Source organism: Coregonus clupeaformis, chromosome 28 (genome assembly GCF_020615455.1).
Source record: "Coregonus clupeaformis isolate EN_2021a chromosome 28, ASM2061545v1, whole genome shotgun sequence".
NCBI classification, from domain to species: Eukaryota; Metazoa; Chordata; class Actinopteri; order Salmoniformes; family Salmonidae; genus Coregonus; species Coregonus clupeaformis.
Genome location: NC_059219.1, coordinates 15,483,773 through 15,502,949, shown reverse-complemented (window position 1 = coordinate 15,502,949; position 19,177 = coordinate 15,483,773). Strand labels below are relative to the sequence as shown.

The 19,177-nt window shown below is 40.8% G+C and overlaps 1 protein-coding gene across 1 annotated transcript; it reads right to left on the bottom strand.

Annotated features, from left to right (window-relative positions):
* Positions 1-418: 418 nt before the first annotated feature.
* LOC121542883 (carcinoembryonic antigen-related cell adhesion molecule 5-like) lies at positions 419-14,239 on the bottom strand. Its single transcript, XM_045208335.1, has 11 exons — positions 14,198-14,239; positions 13,797-13,928; positions 12,883-13,200; positions 11,874-12,158; positions 11,098-11,364; positions 10,186-10,402; positions 2,850-3,067; positions 2,575-2,692; positions 2,270-2,298; positions 821-1,648; positions 419-665 (listed from the first exon to the last, which is right to left on the bottom strand). Exons 2-10 carry the CDS (start codon positions 13,840-13,842, stop codon positions 1,458-1,460), a joined length of 1,689 nt encoding a protein of 562 aa, XP_045064270.1. The 5' UTR covers positions 13,843-13,928; positions 14,198-14,239; the 3' UTR covers positions 419-665; positions 821-1,457.
* Between the last annotated feature and the right edge of the window lie 4,938 nt (positions 14,240-19,177).

Genomic DNA, 19,177 nt, shown 5'->3' with positions numbered 1-19,177 from the left:
TATTGCTTTAAAGGCTTTGACTGATAAACATAGTGGACTTTGGTCTTGGAGTATTTTCCAATAGTAAATTAAGCGCAATTTACATTCATTTGAGATTATATACAATACACATCTGTGCTTTATAATCCTTCTCTAATGCTGACATCACTGTAGGATCTTTTAGAACCATCATCCAGCTTTGTAGGAATGAATGAACTGTCATTAGGTCATATCAACATATTACTGGTCACATTTGACACAAAGAGCAACAAAGTTAATGGAGAAATAGATGTCAATCTTTATTACTCTGTTTTTACATCATTTAAAGCATTTAAGTATCCAGCTTCTGTGCCTTTTTGGCACCATAGTTGACAATACAGTACACAAAAAAAGGTTAATTTACTATTTACAGTACAGTCCCCACCCCTACCACCCTTATCATTATGCTTTAATTTATTAAGTTACAGTACAGTATTGTGTTATCTACTTTTTATTAACATGTTTTTTGTTGCTAAAATTACACAATAAAGCAGACAATCAAACGTAGCATGAATGTATTGATTATGTACATTATATTACAGATCCACACTGGGTGTTATCATGCAGGTTTTCTATGTGTTGATGATGGAACTCACTGGAGAATGGTAATTAAATGGAGGTCCTGTATTTTCCATTGACTTCTTTTACTGTTAGATTGAAGGTAAGGGAGAAATGAAAGGAACATTAACTTCCATTTATCAGCTATAATACGGCATGAAGACCATTTAACAAATAAGACATAAATCAATTGTTTTTACAGTATTGTAGTCACATGGTGCCGTGTGGTCTGACGCAAACTTACCTTTATCCTAGTATCATAGGTATTGTTGAAATCCTGCATTTCATCATTTTGGGATAAATTAAATTAATAAAAAATTGCATTAGATAGAAGGCAACAGCCACACCAACAGTTGTCATGACAAAAAATCTAAACCAAATGTTAAGCTTTTACAGCTGTCATATGTTAATGAATAACCTGAATAGGCCAGACACTGATAACTGCCATTGAGTCAAAAACCGAAACTGCCTGGATTACACTATCATAGGCAAGCAGACTTTGCATACAGTATTTTTTCACACTGTACATCCTGTTAAGTAAAACTGTAATAGAATACAGACATGCACAGACACATCCAAGGTGACCAGGACTTACTTACAGTCACATGGTGCCATGTGGTCTAGCACAAATTTACCATTATCCTAGTATCATAGGTACTCTTGAAGTCATGCACTTTATAATTTGGGATAAAGCTTGAATTAAAAAAGGCATTACATAGAAGTCAACAGCCACACTAATAGTTGCCATGACAAAATATGAAACCTCAAAGTCCTTTTACAGCGATCATATGTTAATGAATAACTTAAATAGGCCAGAGACTGAATAGCTGTCATTGGCAAACAGTCTTTGCATACATAACTTTTTCACACTGTACATCTTGTTAAGCTAGTTGATCTTGTTTATTACAGTAAGACTGTAGTAGAATACAGACATGCAGAGACATCCCAGGTGACCAGGGCTTACTTACTGTCAGGGGTAGAGGTGGAGATTGATTTTGTCTTGTGTTCTCATACACAGGTGATGGGTTCTCATGCACAGGTGATTGGTTCTCATATGCAGGTTGTTTAGAGCCTGTTAGAGATGCACAAATAGAGGGGGTTGTATAAATGCTGCTATCTTGTCTGCATAAGCATTGTTACAGTATTAACAGGACAATCAGCCGATGCTACATCCATTTTTGGATTTATAATTTAATGATACGTACCCATTGTTTCTTGAAGAATATTACTTATAAATGCCTCATGAGTTTAGTTCAACAGTCATATCCCATCAGAACCCAAACTATAAGCTTGTTTTCCTCCAATGTTTGTAAATAATATAAATGTAAACAAACACTGTACAGTCTCAAAAGATGGTTAAAACTATAATTTTGATATCATGGATGGTCAGTCCTTGCATCCATAGCTCTCTCTATGAATTTGAGAGTGGTTACATTTCTCCAGTCCCATCCCTTAACTTTTTACCGAAACAGGGGCGGGGAAACACATCGTTATTGTTTCACTGCTGATTGCCTCTTTAAGCATTGCCATATATAATGGTGCTTTTCTGCTGTCTGATTCCTTTTCATTTCTTTGTGGAAATTGTAAGTCGCTCTGCTAAATGACTAAAATATGAATGTAAATATGGAGTAAGCAAAGCTTTTAAGACATTATTAAATATGACGACCTTTAAGATAGATAGATATATGCTTACCTCTTCGATGTATTGGGTCAGCATTGGTTCTATATACAACAAGAAATACACATTGAAAGGTTGCTGTTTAGAAAGTTATAAGAATATAATGCTACAGTGTTTTTATTAACAGCTTTTGAAATACACCAAGGCCTTCTTAGTGACCAACTTTGATCAATGTGAAAATAGAGTCTATATTTTCCACTACCTGCAGTGATAGAAAATACACTTTTTAAATGAAATGAAAATATATTTCAAATAGGTTTACAAATTTTAACATATGAAAATGTCTAGGTTCCATCTTTATGATAAGTTTCTTAACTCACCCATTTTTCTTGATGAAGAACACTGCAACACCAACCGCCACTCCGACAACCAGCAACACTCCAATCACAATCCCAGTGATGGCACCAGCAGACAGTCCTGGAGTTAGAGAGCCCTCCGCTGCAGAGACCAGAGATAGAACCATAGAGAGATGAGAGAAAGGCTACACACAGTGAACAATCAGTACTGCACATTACAATGCATCTGGGTGACAATTACAACACAATAAAGACACCTACTATGTTCATATTGTCTTAAAAGCTTCTGCTAACTTTACCTTTTACTGACAGTTCATGGACCGCAGATGTGTTGTTCCCAGTGACATAATTTGTTGCTGTACAGGTGTAATTCCCACTGTCAAAGTATTCACTATTCTCTTTAGTGAACTCAGGTGAATGTCCAGGTATCTTTGTCTCATTGTGCATCCAGGTGTAACTAGCAGGGGGGTTGGAGTCAGCAGAGCAGGTCAATGTAAATGTTACGGATACAGGTATCCTGTGTTTTTGTGTGTTTCTCTCCTTCTGCCCTAATCACAGGTGTCCTGTATGTTCCTGATTGGTGGTCGTTGAGGTGTCTGCTGATTGGACCAATCAGTGAACATTCCTGTGCATTGCACCACCTGTTACTCGTTTGTTCAATCACACAGCCCATTGTATAAAAACCAGTCTTGTGTTTGTTGAGAGAGAGAGAGAATATTTCCGGATGTGAGTATGGACACGGTGGTGTCCTGTTTTTGGTTACTCACTAAAGTTGCTGTTTATTATGATTGGTAATTCTGTTAGACTACTGTTTTGTTATGTGAGTGCGGATACTGTTGTGTCCTGTGTAGTGTGTACTACTTAATTGCTGATTACCCTGTTTGGTAGCTTTGTGTGTTTCTGGGAAAAGGGGAGTTTAAGCTAGTTGCCCTTGGGCGTACATTACCCGTAGGAAGAAATCTGTCTAAAAACACTAGTTAGACCTGAGCGGACCACCCACTGTACTTTTGTATGACTAGCAGTAGCCTAGCGGTTCTTCAGGCAGGCTAGATCAGTTTAGGGGGTTTTACACTATTGTTTCATTTCTTGGGTCCTGCTCAGCCCTTTTTCCCAAACCCTTACCGTGTGTTCTGAAATAAACCATTTGTGTTTGACGGTAGTTCATGGTTGTTGTGTCACATTTGTTCTCACTGCTCCATGCCACACTCCTAATTTGCATAATTTATGTTACGGGTCTCATGTCCATCCACCCTAGACGTTTAGAGCCACGGGGTTCGTAACATAAAGTGGGGGTTCGTCCGGGATCTATCCCATGTTACTCATGCAAATTAGTAAGTGTCTGGTTCAGTGTTGAGCTTGGCAGCGGTACTACCTGTTTTTTTTTGTGTTCAGTAGTCGACGGCTCGTGTTGCTAGTAGGATGGCTACTTTTGAGTTGGAGGCATTTTTGGAAAACCCTACGTGGGAGGTTTTTGATAATTGCCGTAGAGTGGATCTACAGGCTTTGGCTGACCACTTTTCTGTACCCATACCGAGGGGTTTAGTGAAAGCAGAAGTTAGGGAAGTAGTGCTAGCGATATTGTTAAACGAGCGAGTGCTTGAGTTACCGCCGCCTGAGTCTGCTGCTCCTGTAGGGGATGTGGTTGCTGTTCCTGTAAGCCCATCAGTGTCTGAGGACGAGACTAAGGCTCCAGCCACATTGCCCCGTTATGACCCACTCTCCCCACTGACTGACAGTGATGCCAGGATGGATGTCCGCTCGACACGGCTCCAAATGGAGGCGGAAGAGCGGGCACAAATCAGGCAAGACAAGCTGGAGATGCGTAAAATGGAGCTAGAGGCAGAACAGGAGACGCGTAAGCTAGAGGCAGAACAGGAGACGCGTAAGCTAGAGGCAGAACAGGAGACGCGTAAGCTAGAGGCAGAACAGGAGACGCGTAAGATGGAACTGGAGATGCGTAAGATGGAACTGGAGGTGCGTAAAATGGAACTAGAGGCAGAAACAGCGAGGTTAGTCTCTGCTAATACTATGCCTGCTAGTGAGCCATCCTCACCAGCTGTGTCATCTGCTACGTTTGATATTAGTAGGCAGATCACCTTGGTACCTGTGTTTAGGGAGTCAGAGGTTGATTCCTATTTCAGTGTGTTTGAACGTATAGCGGTAGCATTGAAATGGCCCGAAGAGGTATGGTGCCTATTACTTCAGTGTAAACTATCAGGTAAAGCCCAAGAGGTTCTGGCAGCGCTACCTCTTGAAGACAGTTTGAATTATGAAGTGGTCAAAGCTACTGTTCTTCGTGCCTATGAGCTTGTTCCTGAGGCATATCGACAGAGATTTAGGTCTCATAAAAAGTCTCCTACTCAGACTTATGTGGAGTTTGCTAGAGACAAAGGAAATCTGTTTGACAAATGGCACAGTGCTAGTAAGGTAACTGATTTTAACTCTCTACGGGAGTTAATCTTGTTAGAAGAGTTTAAAAATTGTTTACCGGAACGCATTGTAGTTTATCTGAACGAACAGAAAGTATCCTCACTGTCGGAAGCGTCTGTATTGGCAGACGAGTTTGTGTTGACGCATAAGAGCGTGTTTTCGGCTCGTACGGAGAGCAGGGCTGCGGAGTTGCTAACTTTTAATCCTAGTCGACCAGCAGTACATCCAGCACGCCCAAAAGATGTGCGTCACTGTTTCTATTGTCATAAGGTGGGACATATGGTTAATGATTGCTTTCTGCTAAAACGCAAACCGGGGATGCCTCAGCACGCCAGGCCGCCAACGGGTGTTGGGCTGATTCGAATGCGGTTGTAAGGCCGGAATCAAGACAGAAGCCTCATAGTGAATGTGGTTTGAAAGTCCCTGTCCCAGATCACAGTTATGAACCGTTCATTTTTGAGGGGTTTGTTTCTATATCAGATGACGAAGCGTCTCAGCGTCCAGTTAGAATCCTCAGAGATACTGGTGCGGCGCAGTCGTTCATACTATCTGATGTTTTGTCCTTGTCCAGTAATACATATTGTGGTTCCAGTGTGTTAGTACAAGGAATTGAAATGGGTTTCGTCCCAGTGCCATTGCACTTTGTGAACGTACACTCTGAGTTAGTCAGTGGATTGTTCAGAGTGGGCGTACGTCCTATGTTGCCAGTAAAAGGTGTGACATTTATAATGGGCAACGATATTGCCGGAGGAAAGGTGATACCCATATTGGAGGTATTGGATAAAAGTGACCAGGCTCTCTCCGAGGAGCTGGCACAGGGTTATCCAGATGTGTTCCCCGCTTGTGCTGTCACACGTGCTCAAGCACGACAAGTGGGTGAAGTGATAGATTTGTCGAACACGATTCTATTCAGAGAGTGTGACCCAGAGGATAGTTCGGGTGCTACCTCTGGTAAGCTGGTGCAGTCTGACCAACAGCCCAGAGAAAGGAAGAAGGATGTGGAACTTGTTGCTGAGGCAATACAGTTACCAGTTACTCGTGAGCAGCTGATCGCTAACCAACAGGTTGACATTAGCCTGGCTAAATGTTTTTCTAGTGTTGTCTCAGAGGAGGAGCTAAAGAAGAAAAACATGGCATACTTCATTGATGGTAATCTCCTCATGCGTAAATGGACATCCCATGTTGACGCTGGCGAAGATTGGAATGCTGTTTACCAAATAGTGATTCCTACAGCCTTTCGACAAAATGTTTTATCCCTCGCTCATGATCACCAGTGGTCCGGACATCTGGGAGTCACCAAGACTTATGATCGTGTTTTGCGACATTTCTTTTGGCCTGGCTTAAAACAAGATGTGGCTCGGTTCTGTCGGACTTGCCACACCTGTCAAGTAGTTGGGAAACCGAACCAGGTTATTTCCCCCGCGCCTCTTTGTCCCATACCGGCCATAGGTGAACCCTTCGAACATGTGATGGTTGATTGTGTTGGACCATTACCAAAAACAAAATCTGGTAACCAGTTTATGTTAACAATTATGTGTGTGGCCACCAGGTACCCAGAGGCCATTCCTCTGCGAAGGATTACTGCTCCGGTGGTGAGTAAAGCGTTGATCAAATTCTTCTCAACTTTTGGGTTACCTAAGGTGATACAAACTGATCAGGGTACGAATTTCCTTTCTACACTGTTCAAACAAGTGTTAAAATCCTTGTCAGTTACACACCGTGTGTCAAGCGCATATCACCCAGAGTCTCAAGGTGCGCTTGAACGTTGGCATCAGACCCTGACGTCTATGCTCCGTAAATATTGCTTGGAATCTGAGAAAGATTGGGATGAGGGAGTTCCTCTAGTGTTTGCTGTCCGTGAGACAGTACAGGAATCCCTAGGGTTCAGCCCAGCTGAACTGGTGTTTGGACACACCATGAGAGGACCTATGAAAGTCCTTAAGGATCAGTTTTTGTCACAAGAGTTGTGTGTGAAAGAAAATGTGTTGGACTACGTTAGTCGCTTTCGTGAGCGCCTACATGCTGCCTGTGCTCTAGCAAAGGAAGCGCTGTCTTCCTCACAGAAACGGATGAAACGACACTATGACACACAGGCTGTTTCTCGTTCACTGCAGCCAGGTGACCGAGTTCTTGTATTGTTGCCTGTGCCAGGAGCGTCATTGTCAGCACGTTTCTCTGGTCCTTATGTCATTGAAAAGAAACTAAGTGAAACTGACTACGTGATACAGACTCCTGATAGAAAACGTCAATCTCGTGTGTGCCACGTTAACATGTTGAAGACATACCACACCAGACCCGTCACTCAGGTAGACAGTCCAGAGAAACTGGCCGAGTCGGCTGTCTCTATTGCTGCTACGGCTGTAGTGGGAGGTCATGTTAATGATGTGGACGGAGATGGTTTGGAGTTGCGCAATACTCAGCAGCAGTGTGCTAGATTGCCCAATTCAGAGATGCTGCTGTCTCTCCCGTCAAGCCTGATTCATTTAACGGACAGACAGTCAGATGATATTGTGAGGCTATTACACAGCTTTCCATGTCTTTTTAATGATGTTCCTACATGTACAAATGTGTTAGAACATGACATTAATGTTGGAAACGCTGCACCTATCAAGCAACATCCTTATCGTGTCAACGTCGCTAAGAGAAAGATAATGAGGGGTGAGGTCGGTTATTTGCTGGAGAATAACCTGGCTATGCCAAGTTCAAGTCCTTGGAGTTCTCCGTGCATTCTGGTTCCTAAACCTGATGGGACATCCAGATTATGTACGGACTATCGGAAAGTCAATGCTGTCACAGTGCCCGACTCGTTCCCGTTACCCAGACTGGATGACTGTATTGATACTGTTGGTGCTGCTACTTATGTAACCAAACTAGATCTTCTAAAGGTTACTGGCAGGTGCCGTTAACCCCACGTGCCTCCGACATCTCTGCCTTTGTGACCCCAGATCACTTCCTACAATATGCTGTTATGGCATTTGGGATGCGGAACGCACCAGCCACTTTCCAACGCCTGGTTAACACAGTATTGGCTGGAGTTCCTAATTGTAGTGCTTACCTTGATGATCTGGTAATTTATTCAACTGAGTGGTCTGATCATGTTAACACTCTAAGGGTAGTGTGTGAACGTCTAGCAACCGCTTCTCTAACCCTGAACTTAGCAAAGTGCGAGTTTGGGAAGGCCACTGTTACTTATCTTGGTAAACAGGTCGGCCATGGTCAGGTGCGCCCTGTAGATGCCAAGGTCTCAGCTATAAACGCATTTCCCGCACCTACCACCAGAAGAGAGCTACGCCGTTTTTTAGGGATGGTTGGCTACTACCGTAGTTTCTGTAAAAATTTCTCTGCGGTAGTTGCTCCATTAACGGATTTGCACAGTCCGGCGAGAAAATTTGTATGGTCTGAAGATTGTTGTACTGCTTTCAACACTGCTAAAGCACTCTTATGTAGTACTCCTGTTCTTGCTGCGCCAGATTTTGAACGACCGTTTAAACTGGAGGTAGATGCAAGTGCCAGAGGTGCTGGGGCTGTTCTACTGCAGCAAGACCAGAGTGGAGTGGACCATCCTGTCTGTTATTTTTCACGGAAATTTAACAAATGTCAGACAAACTATTCCACCATTGAACAAGAAGCTCTAGCTTTGTTGTTAGCTCTGCAGTACTTTGAAGTTTATGTTGGTTCCAGTGCATTACCAGTAATCGTGTATACTGACCATAACCCCTTAGGTTTTCTCCACCGGATGTACAACCAGAACCAACGCCTTATGCGTTGGGCACTTGTCGTGCAAAATTATAATTTGGAGATCCGCCACAAAAAGGGGTTGGAGAATGTGTTGGCAGATGCTTTGTCTCGTGTGTAATGATCTAGGTTTTTTTTTGTTATCCCGATAGGATGATTTGTGAATTTGGGTGTTGTGATAGTACGTGTGTCGCAAACCATTGTGGTTTGCTCTTTTAAGGGTGGGAGTGTTACGGATACAGGTATCCTGTGTTTTTGTGTGTTTCTCTCCTTCTGCCCTAATCACAGGTGTCCTGTATGTTCCTGATTGGTGGTCGTTGAGGTGTCTGCTGATTGGACCAATCAGTGAACATTCCTGTGCATTGCACCACCTGTTACTCGTTTGTTCAATCACACAGCCCATTTTATAAAAACCAGTCTTGTGTTTGTTGAGAGAGAGAGAATATTTCCGGATGTGAGTATGGACACGGTGGTGTCCTGTTTTTGGTTACTCACTAAAGTTGCTGTTTATTATGATTGGTAATTCTGTTAGACTACTGTTTTGTTATGTGAGTGCGGATACTGTTGTGTCCTGTGTAGTGTGTACTACTTAATTGCTGATTACCCTGTTTGGTAGCTTTGTGTGTTTCTGGGAAAAGGGGAGTTTAAGCTAGTTGCCCTTGGGCGTACATTACCCGTAGGAAGAAATCTGTCTAAAAACACTAGTTAGACCTGAGCGGACCACCCACTGTACTTTTGTATGACTAGCAGTAGCCTAGCGGTTCTTCAGGCAGGCTAGATCAGTTTAGGGGGTTTTACACTATTGTTTCATTTCTTGGGTCCTGCTCAGCCCTTTTTCCCAAACCCTTACCGTGTGTTCTGAAATAAACCATTTGTGTTTGACGGTAGTTCATGGTTGTTGTCACATTTGTTCTCACTGCTCCATGCCACACTCCTAATTTGCATAATTTATGTTACGGGTCTCATGTCCATCCACCCTAGACGTTTAGAGCCACGGGGTTCGTAACAGTAAACTTCTGTCCTACTTCTATTTCAGTTGGACCCTTGATTTCTAAACCGTCAGGTCCATCTGTAACACATATCACCAGTTCCAATAAGAGGTAGCCATGTGTTTGTAATCAGTATGATTTTGGGGTCAGGATGGTTAATGCGTCTTAATGAGTCTCATTCATAAATTATGTATTCTGTTTAATACACTGCAAATGTATAGCCGTGGTATATTGTCTGATATACACATGGCTGGAATGCTGTTTCAGCCCATCAGCATCCAGGATCCAAACAACCCGTTTTATAATAGAATGTACTGTATATCTTCTCTAAGCATTTACATTTGTCAGATTTGAATGCAAAAGGAGTTAAAACACAGTAATTGTGTATAGACATAACCCCAGGCTAACAGCAGAGTACTTACAGTTTACAGTCAGATTATAATTGGCATTATCAGAGTTGATAGGGTTGCTGACTCAACACATGTAAATCCCACTGTCGGTTCTCTTCACAGGGTTGATAGATGCTGTCTTATTATCCTCAGAGAATAAAATATTGTCACTAAGAGACAGAGGCTGACCAGCCTTCATCCACTCTCTGGTACTGATGGAGCCAGAAGCATCACAGGTTAAGGTGACATAGTTCCCCTCGATAATTGGCAGGTTTGTGGGATTAGGGATGTTAACATTAGATATTCTTTCTGTGAAAGGAGTAAAAATGATGGTTATATTAATCAGAATCACGTGAAATGAACAATGACAAGCAACATGGTAAAGTTTGCATGAAAAATGATTAGTTACTTATATAATAGGTGTCGACACTTGACAGAAAAAAAATCATACTGCAAAAATACTACTTTGCCCATAAAGCATCTTAATCCTTTTCTGTAAAGATGGACAATATTTACAAGGCCATTGAATGATTAAAGTTCAATTACATAATGTAGTGTGGTTAACTTTTTTCACTGCATGATCACCTTCTAAACTCTAGAATGTTCCACCAGAGACTGTCCTTCTAAGAGACAGCCACAAAATCCTGACAACCAACGCTATACTTGTATTGGCCAATATCCAGTACAGTGCACAGTATCAGCTAATAATCCAAAGTCATCTGCTTTGTAGTCTCACATGCCACTCATAGGTCTCTCTTCTCATGTGTCATAGACACTGTCTCTGTTGAATGAGACTCTGCTCTGCTACATATAGAACAGGCTAGCTATCCAAATGTTTGTACAAAATGGAAGGAAAATAAAGACTTTACAAAGGACTTCAGCATAACCCCACAAATGTCAATACATTCAGCTGTGACTGCTCTACATAGTACGCCTATGAAACCCTCAGAGCCAATCTCTCTCTTTCCTCCCATGTCTGTCTCCATCTCCTCTCTACCACTTACCCAGCACAGTGATGTCAGAGGGCTCAGATATCTGGTACCTCAGGGTTCTGGTATTATGGGCCCAGCAGCTGTAGCTACCACTCTGACTGGCCTGGATGTGCTCCAGACTGAGTTCTGGTCCCCTATTGTACAGCAGTGTTCCATTCAGAGCCCACTGAAACTGGGCAGGAGGACTGGATTCAGCTGAGCAGGACAGAGTGAGGTTTGACCCTGATCCATACAGTACATCTGGAGGTGTCACATTCATTGTGGTTCTATCTGGACCATCTGTAATGAATGTTCCATGTCAAACACCAGCATTGAAGAAGGTAGGTCAACCAAAACAGCAATATTCTACACCATGTTGAAATGACCCATCCAAGTTCTGTCAATGTTATCAACGTTAGAATGCATCTATCTAGTTAAGTTATTTCATCACAAGCAATCATCCACCCAAAACATACAATAGGCAGGCTTGATTCAGTAGAAATTTAAGCCACAGGACGACAACGCTACTCCAAAGCATGATAAGTTAGTGCTATATAGAACAGGGATAATATATTGATAGACTTGATATAAACTTAAAGCACCATGTTCCAGAATATATTGTAGTGGGTGTATTTATATGATGTTGAGTCTTGTTATTTCTAAACAGATGAAGTGTACACTAGCAGGCTCTGCAGGAAGCTCTATCCAGATGAATACATGAACTACATGGTAAACAAAGGTTATATGAATGGGTTCATCCACAAGCAGTAAACTAAGAAGGTTATAAGACATGCAGGTTAGAGACTCACAGCTGATGGTGAGGGTTACATTCTGGCTGGGGACACTGCTGATGGGGTTGGACACAATACACGTGTATGGCCCCTGGTCATACCGGGTCACTCTGACTATGGTGAGGGTGCTGTTCCCATCTCTAACCTGAACTCCATCACTGGCTGTGACCTCAGAGCTGCTATTCAGCCAGCGGTAAGAGAAGGGGGAGGAGCCAGAGGAGGAGCAGGACAGACTGACAGAGCTATTGAACTCCACTAATATGTCACTGTCATTGGAAGTTAGCATCACATCGGAGACTCGCTCTGTGGGTTAAAAAGACAATAACTTCCTTTTTGCTTAGCAGACAATTTAAATTGAATTCAAAGCCAAATACAGTGCTTGGCTTCATTTGAAAACATCTTACATCAATTATAGAGAATTTCAAAGTGAAGACATTGTACAGCAGAAGTGCTCAGTAGTAACTAAATGTAATTGGAACCAGTAACTGTCCAACCCATTTCAAACCATTTGGCAGTAATGTAATGGGAGCGATTCATCACAAGCTGACCATGATCTTATTTCTTCTACGATCATTTTCATTTTCAGTGGTGTCAAAATAAAATCCTCACACACACACATGCTCTTCATCAGTGATGAGAAGAAAAACCGAAAAATGTCTGTGAGGACTGTGTGGTCTGGTCTACTGATCTTATACTCCTTTTGATCAATAATTTAATGACAAAACATGTCTGGAGCTAGAAACACAATCATTTCACTGCACCTGCTTTAACATCTGCTAATCTGTGTATGTGACAAATAAACTCTGACTTGATGTCAAAGGGCCTTGTTTGACCTCTTTTTTTCTAATGGTAGAATGTATAACTTTGGCACTAACTATCACTTTAAGGATGATGTATCAGTATCATGTTACAGTAATTACATAAGAAAACCTTCTGAATTAAAAACTCCATATCAAAGGTACAATGTGACTGCTAAGGAATGCTGAGAAATGAAAGGGTATGGAATACAGCAGCACAATGTACTTACCAAATACTTTCAGTCTAGTAGTTTTTTTCAGTGATACATCTGCAGCAGTAATAATATTCACTAAGTATTCTCCACTGTCATCCAGGGACAGATTCCTGAGCTCCAGAGATCCAGTAGTTCTAGACAGGGTGACCCTGCCTTTGTAATTACCAAATACAGTTTCAGTGCCACCAGATAGAATTATTATAGTGCCTCCATCAACATTCCAGGTGACTGTTTTAGGTGGTTCTGGGGGGCTTAGGGTTACATTAAATGTAATATTCTCTCCTAATGCTCCATTCAGGGGTCCGGCTGGTAACAAGTCTCCATGACAGAAACCTGAGACAAATAAAGATTTAAGTAGCAATCAACCTATCTATATTACACAGTATTAAAAAGGATGTCAATGTTCCCCCCCTTTTTTTCATTATCATATTGTGAACCAAATTGCAGTTACACAGTAAGTCATACAGAGGGTGATCTTATCCTGTATGCCACTTAGCAAATATATAAAACATTTATCAAACAAGACTGATAGCAATTCATGAAATGCCAACTGTAATAGTCATGCAATTGTAATGTATCATGGAAAATGTATTCTATAACTTTGTTGTACTGTATCATGAAAAATGAACATTATAACTGAAATGGTACATATGTTATTGAAGTTTGGTACATAATGGTCAATATTGAAGAACAATTCCTACCCCTATAGGTTTAATTGGAGACGAGTATTGGTTATATTGAAAGTGTTAATATGTGATTTATACATTCGTCAGTAAGCAAAATAAACTTTGGCTGTCAAATCTTTAAACATTTCTACAAAACTTTTTATAATGTCTCCTGCACTTCTGTCCTTTTCCCTTCTTTTGACTTTTGTCTGTCTCTGAAAGCCAAGTTTCTGTGCCTTACTGTGAATACTTTAAAAGTCTTACCTGAGAGTACTGCCATGGTGAGAGAAACAACTGTAGCTGTTTCCATCTCTCCTGATGTATCAATAGCTTTGATTCAATCAAGTCAAATAAGAGGGGTCTTCGGTTAGCAAAACCAAACCCTGTACATCCTGTCTAAAATAATTTGCATAATATGGATAGATGTTAAGATGAAATGACTTATTGTGTCATAACACACATGACCAAACTTGAATATTTTATGGTGTTAAAAATAAGGAAGCTGTGTTGTTTTCCATTTAGAGTGGTAACCCAAGCATTTCAATGTTCAATTCAATGTTTGAATTTGGTCAATTCTTTAGTAAATCAAACATAATATTGGTCAACATAGAAAATGTTGGACGCTATTCAATGAAATCAAAGTATCACTTTACACTATATATTACCTTCCCGAAATGTCCCCTGTGAATGGAAAGGTTTAGTGTGTGCGTTCTCAGTGAGGGGAGGAGTCAAATACAGTCAAACTAGACGCAGAGGGGACCATATAACACCACAAGGTGTCAGTATTACTCAAAGAACTACAGTGTAGATTAAATACTTTACTAGGTCTACGTTTTGATGGATTTATTTATTTGATTTCAGCAATTGGTGCCCAGCCGGTATGGGCTTTTAAAACAAGAACATATGCACAAAACACAAAATAAAATTACATTTACAAAATATAGCTGTGAGCAGCAAATAATGGGGTTCACAGGATGACGGAAAGGACACAAGATCAGTTGGATAACAAAGCCAGCCCTCTATCATGTAGGGACTACAGTCTCTTCCTTTATGTGCAACCAGTGATACATTACCATGTTTATCTCTCAATACCACAAGGATGATGCAAGTGAAGTATGTCTAGTGCTGTAGGTTGCTGAATGCAGCAGGTAATCATTCTTAAAGTCATTACCTAATGTATTGAGTTTATATACCAATTCTGGAGACAATTTGACTAATGGTTTATGTTAAGCTTTGTGAAATATTTTCTGTGTTATTTTCACAATATTTCATATTGTTCCTCTCCATAATTTAAATCTAACATTAATTTTTATGAGACAAAGTCCACTTGATCAAAAGATTTTGCTCTAGTATATAGGTGCAAATTACATCTATAGTGCCACCAACTGGTCTGGTGGGTGCCATCTAAGGTTGCAGTGACTTTATATTCACAAAGCTTCTAAGGACATGTACATAAGGTTTACATACCACATTTCATGGCCTCATGTCCATCGGTTAAGTTGTTATTGCCCAGGTGTGATATGGTGCCATTTAGTGGTGTAGCATGGCCGACTTTGAATGCAACATTTCCTTTTATAGAGGAAAATGTATTGAGTCTATATACCAAATCTGGAGTCAATCTGACTTATGGTTCATCAGCATTTTTCACACATCATGTCCAAATAATCTGAAAGTATCTAAAATTAATTTGAAGCGCAAAAAAGTCCCTTATATATGATTTGATCATGATATGCAAAAAATGCTAAAATTGGTCCAATTTCAAAAAATGGGATTTGTGCCACAAATGCTAAAACAGTGCCAGGGAAACTAAACCAAACAATGGATTGCTGCATACCTTGTCCATATACTGTTTACATGAGAAGACGTTTTTCAAAGGTTTTCAAAAATTTCCAAGATGGAGGAAAACCTATCTTGACTCACCGTATGGGTCTTTGGGGCAAATTTGTTCAGCATGAGAAAAGACACCTACAGACTGTAACAATGACACTGAGTCGAGATGCAGGTGCAGGAGAAACGTTCAATAAAACAACCAACATGAAACGAGACAGCGTAACAGTGGCGACATACAGTGTGGGAAAAAAGTATTAGATCCCCTGCTGATTTTGTTTATTAGATCCCCTACCCACTGACAAATAAATGATCAGTCTATAATTTTAATGGTAGGTTTATTTGAACAGTGAGAGACAGAATAACAACAAATAAATCCAGAAAAAAGCATTTCAAAAATATTATAAATTGATTTGCATTTTAATGAGGGAAATAAGTATTTGACCCCCTCTCAATCAGAAAGATTTCTGGCTCCCAGGTGTCTTTTATACAGGTAACGAGCTGAGATTAGGAGCACACTCTTAAAGGGAGTGCTCCTAATCTCAGCTTGTTACCTGTATAAATGACACCTGTCCACAGAAGCAATCAATCAATCAGATTCCAAACTCTCCACAATGGCCAAGACCAAAGAGCTCTCCAAGGATGTCAGGGACAAGATTGTAGACCTACACAAGGCTGGAATGGGATACAAGACCATCGCCAAGCATCTTGGTGAGAAGGTGACAACAGTTGGTGCGATTATTCGCAAATGGAAGAAACACAAAATAACTGTCAATCTCCCTCGGCCTGGGGCTCCATGCAAGATCTCATCTCGTGGAGTTGCATTGATCATGAGAACGGTGAGGAATCAGCCCAGAACTACACAGGAGGATCTTGTCAATGATCTCAAGGCAGCTGGGACCATAGTCACCAAGAAAACAATTGGTAACACACTACGCCGTGAAGGACTGAAATCCTGCAGCGCCCGCAAGGTCCCCCTGCTCAAGAAAGCACATATACAGGCCCGTCTGAAGTTTGCCAATGAACATCTGAATGATTCAGAGGAGAACTGGGTGAAAGTGTTGTGGTCAGATGAGACCAAAATCAAGCTCTTTGGCATCAACTCAACTTGCCGTGTTTGGAGGAGGAGGAATGCTGCTTATGACCCCAAGCACCCCACCGTCAAACATGGACGTGGAAACATTATGCTTTGGGGGTGTTTTTCTGCTAAGGGGACAGGACAAATTCACCGCATCAAAGGGACGATGGACGGGGCCATGTACTGTCAAATCTTGGGTGAGAACCTCCTTCCCTCAGCCAGGGCATTGAAAATCGGTCGTGGATGGGTATTCCAGCATGACAATGACCCAAAACACACGGCCAAGGCAACAAAGGAGTGGCTCAAGAAGAAGCACATTAAGGTCCTGGAGTGGCCTAGCCAGTCTTCAGACCTTAATCCCATAGAAAATCTGTGGAGGGAGCTGAAGGTTCGAGTTGCCAAACGTCAGCCTCGAAACCTTAATGACTTGGAGAAGATCTGCAAAGAGGAGTGGAACAAAATCCCTCCTGAGATGTGTGTAAACCTGGTGGCCAACTACAAGAAACGTCTGACCTCTGTGATTGCCAACAAGGGTTTTGCCACCAAGTACTAAGTCATGTTTTGCAGAGGGGTCAAATACTTATTTCCCTCTTTAAAATGCAAATCAATTTATAACATTTTTGACATGCGTTTTTCTGGATTTTTTTGTTGTTATTCTGTCTCTCACTGTTCAAATAAACCTACCATTAAAATTATAGACTGATCATGTCTTTGTCAGTGGGCAAACGTACAAAATCAGCAGGGGATCAGATACTTAATTCCCTCACTGTAGCATGAACACAGGAACAATACCGACTGAGGAATAAACGTAAGGGAGGGACAGATAAAGGGGAGGTAATGAGGAAGGTAATGGAGTCCTGGTGTGAATCATAATGATCTGCAGGTGCACGTAATGATGGATGCCAGGTGTGCGTAATGATGAATCCCAGGACCGGTGGTCAGTATTCCGGTGACGTCGCACGCCGGAGGGGAGAAGCAGGAGTAGACGTGACACATACAAAGTTTCAAGTCTATAGGTCAAACGAGGCGGTGGATAGGACAGTTTAAGTGAGACTGTTTATAACAGCTCCACCTATATGCCAATCGCTGCCATTCTTTTTTACCAAGTTACTCATGGCCTTTAGTTTCTGTGTGCAAAAAAAGAGGTTCCAATCAATGCTTAAGTTATTTAACCATGGGAAAGGAAGAAAAAATTATCGAAGAATAACAATAGCTTTGCTGTCAAACCCTAATTAGACGCATAGTTAATCACCATAACAAAGTACAGCTATCAATCACCTTGTCACATTGTACAAACAATAAACTTCTCCTTTTCCCCCAGGGTTTGAAAATAAATTGGGCAATATCTAAAAAAAGACTATAGCCTGTGTTTGTCATGTAGCCAGAACACTTCAGGGTGAGCATGAACACAAGACAGAACTTCTCCGATCATCATATATGGGGAAATAAAACACAAATTGGATTTTATTTTTGATTTCCCCAAGATCACACAATAAACAAAATCGTTCATCTTCAGGGACTGTTAAATCTACCCGTCTCTATTGCCAGAGGGAGGGTGCTGGATCTTAGCTGTTCACAAACTGACCTTTCACCTTTTGTTAGGTTCAGATTGACATATGGTTCAGGGCTGTAGTTCTGTGATACGAGCTGTATAGCCCATTGCCTGTTTATGAATATTTTATTAAAGAATGTGAAACAATGTTGTGTCTGTTTGCTGCCTTTCATAAAATCATGCATTTAAAAAAAAAATATATGGCCTAAAATAAATGTGTTCATATGGGCAGAATGTTATCTATAGTCTATAGCATATCGAATTCTGATCAGCTACGAAAATAGAACATTCAATGCAAAAAAAATTTATCTGCTGCCGACATTTGGATGTGTCAATTAAAAGAGACTGTCGAATGACTATAGAAATTTAAACATAGTGATTTTAGAGACACAGAGTAACAATATCCTATGATTAAAGGGTTAGGCTATACTGAGCTCTCATCATCATTTTCATTATTCACATCATTCCAATTCAATCAATTCACAATTATCAGCTTTGGTATTGAGATCAGAGAGTAGCAGGCTTTCCAATTGAGGAGAGACACCAAAAGAAAACGTCTGAAAACTGAAATTATTATGAAATTCGAGGCACAGAAATCCAATGTTTAAATAAAATGTCAGCCTTTCCCCCTACATTTCAACAGTCTAATAAGTCAATTTAATTTAATTCATTTGGCCTATGTCATTTCATTTAGTCTCATTATGATACAGAAAATGTAGGCTATTTCAAAATAACAGAATACCATATTTTGAGTTGACTATAGACTATTAGTAAAGATCTACCCGATGTTCAACTTTAAGGAAAGGCATCTTTTAAAACTATTTTGATACTCACCTCATGTCTTAATAATATGAATGAGAATATAGTCCATAAAAAAAAAAATCTGTATTTGTCCATCTCTCCCATTGTTCCCATTCCAATACAATGCCTGTGAGATTCACAAGACTATAACATTGAAATAGTTAACATACACAACATTGTTTCACATTCTTTAATAACCAACTCATAAACACCCTACCCTGGCTGGCGAGGGCACTCAGAATACCAAAAAATATATATATATAAAAAAAAAATAATTAAAGAGCAGCAGTAAAATAACAATTGCGAGGTTATATACAGGGGGTACCGGTACCGAGTCAATGTGCGGGGGCACCGGTTAGTCGAGGTAATTGAGGTAATATGTACATG

What these genes read in the sequence shown, in the direction of transcription:
- LOC121542883 (XM_045208335.1), bottom strand. Translation starts at nt 13,842, where the DNA reads ATGGAAACAGCTACAGTTGTTTCTCTCACCATGGCAGTACTCTCAG. An exon ending in TACTAGACTGAAAGTATTTG is followed by an intron (nt 12,159 to 12,882) that starts GTAAGTACATTG and finishes TTTAACCCACAG; the next exon opens with AGCGAGTCTCCGATGTGATG. An exon ending in TGTAACCCTCACCATCAGCT is followed by an intron (nt 11,365 to 11,873) that starts GTGAGTCTCTAA and finishes CATTCATTACAG; the next exon opens with ATGGTCCAGATAGAACCACA.